The sequence below is a fragment of the Theropithecus gelada genome, chromosome 4 (assembly GCF_003255815.1).
Source record: "Theropithecus gelada isolate Dixy chromosome 4, Tgel_1.0, whole genome shotgun sequence".
NCBI lineage: Eukaryota > Metazoa > Chordata > Mammalia > Primates > Cercopithecidae > Theropithecus > Theropithecus gelada.
The window spans coordinates 161,935,537-161,943,580 of NC_037671.1; the positions used below are offsets into that span (position 1 = coordinate 161,935,537).

The window sequence follows — 8,044 nt, forward strand, 5'->3', positions numbered from 1 at the left end:
TTTGTTTTTTTTTTTTTTTTTTTTTTTTTTTTTTTGAGACGGAGTCTCGCGCTGTGTCACCCAGGCTGGAGTGCAGTGGCGCGATCTCGGCTCACTGCAAGCTCCGCCTCCCAGGTTCACGCCATTCTCCTGCCTCAGCCTCCGAGTAGCTGGGACTACAGGCGCCCGCCACCACGCCGGGCTAGTTTTTTGTATTTTTAGTAGAGACGGGGTTTCACCATGTTAGCCAGGATGGTCTCGATCTCCTGACCTCGTGATCCGCCCGCCTCGGCCTCCCAAAGTGCAGGGATTACAGGCTTGAGCCACCGCGCCCGGCAAGTTTGTCTTTTTAAAAGCCAACGCAATTTCTCACATAAGACTAAGGGAATTTAATATTTAAAGATATAGTTGTTAAAATAATAATGCACATTATTGAATAATCCCTAAAATATTAAGTATTTACTACAAAACACAAAATGTGCTCACCTTTTTAATGCATTACCTCAGATACTCATCACATCCATCCTGTGAGGGAGACAATGTTATCATACATATTTTACCAACGAGAAAACAAAGCCTTAGAGAAGTTACGTAACGACTTGACAATATGCAAAGTTTTGTTGGTTTTAATTAAGAAAAATGCTTCCAACATCTTTGTGATCGTCTAATAAAATAAGGGGTAAATAACCTCCATATTTAAACTGGAATTGGAGAAGACTATTTTCTGGTGACTTCACAAGCATCTGCTTCAAGTAATGTTTCCTGATTTTATTACATTATCACAACTATGGCCACTGCAAAAGTCGAACAATGTATTAAAATGAATAATTTCTTAAAAATGCCCGAGACTTAAACAGATACCTAGTATTCTGATTACTATGCATTAGGATAATCTAAAATAAAGATACCCCTTTAGTAAGAAAATTACAAGTAAATTCCTTTCTGTTAGGAATTCACTTCATTCTGGTTCAAACCTCATTCTGATTCTTTGTTCACTCAAAATTTAACCATTAATTACTCATCTAGTTTGTAAAACAACTGCACTATTGGTATGCTGCCAAATTTTGTAAGACAGCTGTTTAAAACTATTACTTTTCTTTAGGTTTTCATACACACACACACATACACAGATGAGACAGAGTCTTGCTCTGTTGCCCAAGCTGGAGTGCAGTGGTGCAATCATGGCTCACCGCAGCCTTGACCTCCTGGGCTCAAGTGATCCTCCTACCTCAGCCTCCCCAGTAGCTAGGACTACAGGCACATGCCACCACACAGGGTTAATTTTTGTATTTTTTTGTATAGATGGGGTTTTGTCATGTTGCCCAGGCTGGTCTTGAATTTCGGGGCTCAAGTGATCCTTCCGCCAAAGTGCTGGGATTACAGGCATGAGGCACTGCTCCCAGCCTAGGTTTTCTTTTATATAGAACCAAAATGTGGTCCTTTCAAAGTCTGTATGAATCATGAATCAGAATAAAGTGAAAAAGAAAATTTAATACCCTATTCAATAAATATAATTAAAATGTATTATCCTGTGTATTTTGAATCTCGGAAATAACTATAGAATCCAAAGAAATAGTGAAAAATTTAAACAGTACTCAAGGCTTTATCCTAAAGTCAGATAATTAGTAGGAAGCATAGCTGATAAACTGTGCAAGGTCAGTGAAGAGCCTTGCGGTTGGTGTAAAGTCCAGCCTAGCTCTTCAGCTATTACTCAGAGTGGGACACCTATCTGGATGAAGAAAGCCAGTGGCACACCCTGATTCACTTAAAAATATATATACTACTATTATGTGTAAGAGTGTATGAAGAGTGAAATACTACTGATTAAGTGGCACATACCGATTTCATTTTCACTTAAGAAGTATTAATGAAAAGCCCATGAATGTAACACAATACATTCCTAAACACTTGGATTTCCTGGAGACTGACTATATCACTATATTCTCTTGTCTACTTCCCTGTTCTTACCAGGCCCTCTCATCTAAGATGAACTTTCATAGAGTCAAGCCCAGCAACAGCAAGAATAAGGCTGGGAAGCTAAGCAAGAGCCAGAGCATTGTGGGTTTCTTCCTACTTTGGAGATTTTGTGTTTTAAATTAACTTTAAAAGAACAGGGAACACAACAAAATCTAGAAAAATGCACTGAAAAATCTAGAGAAATGTGTTAGAAATGCACTTTAAAAGGAGGGCTCACTAAAACTAATGAAAAGCAGGGCCGGGGTGCCTGTCTCTGCTAGAAGAGTCAGGAAAGGCTTCACAAAGGTGACCCCAGTTTTAGAACCAGAGGTACAGAGACAAATTCTAAAGTTTCTGCAGAATATGGAAGGCTGAAGTTGATCTTCCCACGGGAGGCAGACAGAAAATCCTCCTCCCAGGGCAGGCTACAAGGACGTGCAATTGTGCACTCATAAGGGTTACGTGCTTAGGAGCGCCCCGTACTCAGAAGGAAGGGCCTGGCACTTGCTTTTATGCTATGCCTGAGCTAGCATTATCCTCTTTCTCTGCTGCCATCCAGTCAGAGGGCTACTAACTCTTCCTTCTAAATGTTCTTCTAACTGTCCTCTTCTCCACTTAAAACTACTTCTCATTGACTCCAACTTAAGCAGCAGCCTCCTAATGGGCCTTGTGTTTACCCTCAAACTACTTTGTAAGATGACTGGTCTTTCTAAATGACATGTCTGATTCTGCATTAAATCATTTCCCTTTGTAATTGATAATCCAATGATGTCAGCATTAGTAAATAATGACTGACTTCAGCAAGGCATAGTGGGTGTATTATTTTGTTGGCTCAACACCTGTACTTCTTTCAGGCATGCCATTCCGCTTCTTCTGGTAACCCAACTCCACCCTTTACGAGAATGTCCTTCCCATGCAAGCTGGCACCTGAACCTAGCTGGGCAAATCAGAGCCTTTCCCTGGGATTTTGTTAGGATGGCGGAGGCTGCAAGATGTCAAAACCCGGAAGCTGTCAGAATCCGTGATTCCTGCCAAGTGTGGAAAGCTGTCAATGCCAACAGTCAGAAATAAGAAATGGAGAGTCCTAGCAGTTTGGGTTCCTGGTTCTAGCTTCTTGAGACCCACCTGGCATCTCTAATTTTCTGTTTAACTCTGGTTTTTCTGAGACAATAAATTCCTCTTTTTGCTTAAGTTAATAAAGCTGGGTTTCTTGCTGGTACACAATATGGCAATTCATTATTTGGTTCGTACTTCTCCACCTAACCTATCTCCCCTTGTAAGCTCTCACACACAGTGTATAATAAAACGCTTAATATTCCACGAATTTAACATGCTATCACACCTCTGCACCTCAGTCTCTGCACCTCTGGTCCCAACACTGGGGTTACCTTTGTTAAGTCTTTGCTAACTTCCCTAAGAGAGACAAGCACCCCAGCTTGCTTTCCTTTAGTCTGTGCCTAAGTGCAAGTTCTTACGGCAAAGTACTGCAATTGCCCTTGTGGATGACTGACTTGAGCCCGGCAGAGCAGTTAAGAACTTGGACTCTGGAGCCAAACTGAGCAGCTCCCCATTGAGTGGCTATGACCTCTCTGCCAGTTGGGCAGGCCTCTCCGCAACTCAATTTCTCATTCATAGAGAGATAAATAACGCCTACTCTAGAAGATTGTTGTGAACACAGAACCAAAACGTGGACCTTTCAAAGTCCGTATGAATCATAAATCATAATATAATAAAAAAGAAAACTGAATTGAAAAGGTTTACTGATTTCTCTGGAGCTCGTAATCACAATTACTCTGCACTCAGAAAAGCCATCCTCAACATCTGTTTCCTAGGAAATGTCAATAAGCAGGTGGAAATAAAATGCTCCGAAGAACAAACCCAGACGAAGAGACCTATTGCCAAATCTGCAAGTGAGTGCCGGCAATCCCCCACTTCCAGACTGAGAGTGGCCACTTCTCAGCTGCCACTCACTCCTCGGCTGGCGACAGAATGCATACTCTCCTACTCTAAGCACTTTGAGTCTCCCCCGTAAGAAGTATTTAAGCCACGAACTGAGACCACGATGTCACATGCTGATCAGGACATTCACAGTCATGCGTCACTTAACGATGGAGATCCGTTCTGAGAAATGGAGAAATGTCCCCTTAGGCAATTTCTTCAGGCAGTAGCGCACTGACACAACCCCAGATGACACAGCCTACTGCTCTAGGGCATGAACCTGTACAGCCTGTCACTGCACTGAACACTGCAGGCAACCGTAGCATACTAGTGAGTATCTGCGTATCTAACCATAAAAAAAGTACAGTAAGAAAACGGTATTACAATCTTATGAGACCACGCTGGCCCACACTGACCGGCAACGTCCTTCTGCAGCGCACAATCCTATTTAAAAGTGGATTACAAGAGTCAGAAAAACAAGCGGCGTGATTTGTTGTGGCGGCAACCAGGGAACTGACGAGTGCAAACCACTGGGCCCCAGTGTCGCGACCCAACCTCGCCTCCCCGTCGCCCGCTCAGGGCCCGACGCAGGGGTCCCGAGAAAGGGCGACCGCGGAGAAGCGGGGCGGGGCTTCTCGGCTGGGGCGGATCCCGCCCTCCCTCTAGTCCCCACCCGGCCGCAGCCCTGCCGCGAGCGACGGTACCTGAGGACGGCCCCAGATCCGCGGTGCCCATCTCAGCCCTGCTCACACTCTGCATGACAAGGGGCAGAAGAAAGAGGAGAGCCATGCTGCTACCGACGGACGCCGGCTCCAACCCACAGCTACTGCGGACCCGGCCCGGGGCGGCCCTCCAGCCTCCGCCTTGCGTCACTTCCGTCACCGGGGTCTGTGTCTGCTGAGGCAGGAGGCGGGACCAGGGCGTGGGCGGAGCTAAGTCCGGGAAGCCGCAGGAGGCGGACTCAGGAGGCGGACTCAGGCGCCACACCCCGCCGTGAGCAGGGCGCCCTGCGGTCGGGACATGGGTTTCTCGGTGTGGGAGGAACTTGAGTGCAAAGGTTAAGATCTGTCAGCCTGGCACCCCATTCCGCAATTCTTCCAGTTTTTTCCAGTATCCTGGGGTTGCGAAAGTTTGCATTAGGCCACAGCCGAGCCACAATCCTTATTTTACTAACTCTTAGACTTCACCTGGGTGTCTTGGAGCCTGACATTTTTAGAAAAGAAAGAGACTTCAAAAGCCATTTCCAGTCCCTGCTTTTTCATTTGGGGAACCTAAGACTTAGCTAGTGAAGTGGTTTGTGCAGGTTCCTACAGCCCAAATCAAATCGGCTTGGCCAAGAACTACTTTGTTCTTGGAGAAAAAAACTATTTGCATTACCTTCTCAGCAATTCAGTGTCAAATCAGTTTATTAGGCAGCCTCTCATGAAGAGGTCTGCTCTCTTACCTCTCTGGGTTTGTCTCTTATTTTGCATCTCTCCCATTCCACTGCAGTCACGTTGCTAAATCATTCAGCGCTTGTGCTCAAACATGCATATGTCTAATGATCTCACGGGCTTCAATTCTGAGTATCATGACCTTTTGTAAAAATTTTAAATTGCGACACGCCCTCTCCTCCTCCTTACTTCCCCTCTACTGTTTCTTCATGGCACTTTTCACCTTGCTGTACACTATAATGTACACCTTGATATTTGTTTTGTCCTGAAATGTAAGCTCCGTAGAGCTGACATCTTTACTTGGCACTCAATATTTGTTGAGTGAAAGAGCGCATGATTACTAGTGTTAAGGAAAACTGTTAAAGACGGAAAATCCTTAAGGGATTATCAGCCTGATCATTTTACTTGTATTAATAAATCCCTTAGCTCAGTACTTCTCAAAATTCAACGTACATGTGAACCTTCTGCGGATCTTGATAAAATGCAGATTTGGATTCAGTAGTTCCAATTCAGGTTGGGTCTTGAGATTTTGTATTTCGGACAAAATACACCGGGGATGCCAGTGCCCCTTTCGATAGGACCACATTTTGAATCAGAAGAATTTAGCTCAATCTAGACTAAGTTTAAGGAGAATATTTTCTTTGATGTGTTTCTGATGTCCACTATATGAAAGACGACTTCTAGTCGTTGTAAGGATGCAAGGATAAATAACTGATCTTTACTGTTTAGGCGTTTATGGAGTAGAACAAAATATGGTATCCAGCTTGTAAACATTTTTGTAGTACTTGTCACACACTGGGTTACCCTGGCAGTAAACTCTGAGGTCGAGATTAAGGTATAAGACATTGATTAGGGAGTGCTCTTGGAATAAACCTCTGTGAAGGGGAGGTGGAGGAAGCAGAGCCTAGGAAGAAGTTGATCTGTGATGCCATCCCAATAAAGACTCCCAAGGGGCTCTCTGGAGTTAGGATGGCCTTGTAAAGGTGTGTTAAGTTGGTATGAGGGGCTGGGCCTTAAAGCCCAACACTGATTAGTCATTGAATACCAACTGTCCCTGAAATGGCACATGATTTGGGGTCTGTCCATTTCTTTCATGGAGGCATTCCCCAGAGGAAGGCTGACGGCTGAGTGTGTCTACTAGCAGCACCCCTAGCATCAGGAAGGGGACAGAACCGAGTCGTCTGTTCCTGAGAGGGATCTGGGCAAGTTTCACAATCACAGCACCCACCACCCTACCTATCCTTCTGAAGACTGTGCTAGTTAGTCATTTGGAGACTAAATATATTTATTAATTGGGTGAATATTATCAAGTGATACTGTGTGTGACCGACATGGTGAAACACTGAGATAAAGACCTGAGCAAGACAGACATGGCCCCTGCCCTCATGGAGCTTACTGCCTACTGAGGGAGATAGCTGTTAAACAAGGAATTACACAAGTACTGAAATCATGATCATCATTCCCAAGGAGAGCAATGGGAAGAGATTAAAGGAGCATAACCAAGAATTTAACTTAGTCTACATTTTAAGGAAATTCTTTTTCTTTCTTTTGAGACAGGGTCTCACTCAGTCACCTAGGCTGCAGTGCAGAGGCATGATCATAGCTTACTGCAGCCTCAAACTCCTGGGCTCAAATGATCCTCTTGCCTCAGCCTCCCAAATAGCTGAGACTACAGGTGTACACCACCACACCTGGCTAATTTTTTTTTTTTTTTTTTTTTTTTTTTGAGACAGAGTCTGGCTGTATCGCCTAGGCTGGGGTACAGTGGCACAATCTAAGCTGACTGCAACCTCCACCTCTCTGGCTCAAGCCATCCTTCTACCTCAGCCTCCCAAACAGCTGGGACCACAGGGGTTTTTTTTGGGTGTTTTGTAGAGATGGGGTTTCACCATGTTGCCCAGGCTGATCTCAAACTCCTGAGCTCAAGCAATCCACCCACCTTGACCTCCCAAAGTGCTGGGATTACAGGCATGAGCCACCTTGCCTGACCTTATTCTGGCTAGTTTTTAAATTTTTTATAGAGCTGGGGTCTTGCTGTGTTGCTCAGGCTGGTCTCAAACTCCTGGGCTCAAATGATTCTCCTGCCTCAGGCTCCCAAAATGCTGGGATTACAGGTGTGAGCCACTGTGTCTGGATTTAGGGAAATTCTTTTTTAAGGAAGTTTTCATTTTGTTATGACCTGAAGGATAAGGTAAAATTAGCCTGAATAAAGTTAAAAGATGGAGATGACCACAGACTAATAAGAGAGGTAGGAAGAAGAGCAATAAACTGTATTTTTGAATCCAATATAAAAATCTCATACAGCTAACACAGAAACAGATGAGCGGCGCCAGCTTTCCTTGATAAATTTCCAGTGCCTAATGGCTGGGGAATATCCAAGTATACGTTGGTCCCCGCTAGAGCCTCAGATTAGTTTTTAAAATGAAGAAAATAAACTGGGGAGGAGCTTAGATCATTCTAAAGCCAAGTGTATACTGAAGTGCTGCTCAGGAGCAAGGCTACATTTTGAAGACCACACTCACATGCCTTTCAAGTTCACAGGCCAAATAAAACAATTTAAGAAGCTAGAAATATGATCTAATGAGAACAGAGCCTGTGTGTGCAGCACAAACTGTGCATTTTGGTTCTAAGCACAGTGCATTTCCTTCCTCTTTTCTCCAAAGCAGAAATGTCTGCCAGCTTCCCTTTAAAGGAGACAGCATGAAAGTTTGTAGCTGTAGCGTGTAGTTCTAAATTCC

General features: G+C 44.3%; 1 protein-coding gene across 3 annotated transcripts in view; it reads right to left on the minus strand.

The window, feature by feature from the left end:
• The window catches only part of IFNGR1 (interferon gamma receptor 1), a 21,625-nt gene extending 16,160 nt beyond the window's left edge, over positions 1 to 5,465 (minus strand). The window contains exons 1-2 of one of the 3 annotated variants that reach the window (XM_025381988.1): positions 4,337 to 4,531; positions 668 to 773 (exon numbers count right to left, since the gene is read on the minus strand). In XM_025381988.1, coding sequence (XP_025237773.1) covers positions 668 to 722 — 55 coding nt within the window. In that variant the 5' untranslated portion in view covers positions 723 to 773; positions 4,337 to 4,531. Of the gene's footprint in view, positions 1 to 667; positions 774 to 4,024 lie in introns of all 3 variants that reach the window. The other 2 variants (XM_025381989.1, XM_025381987.1) reach the window with 2 other exon arrangements.
• Positions 5,466 to 8,044: the final 2,579 nt, after the last annotated feature.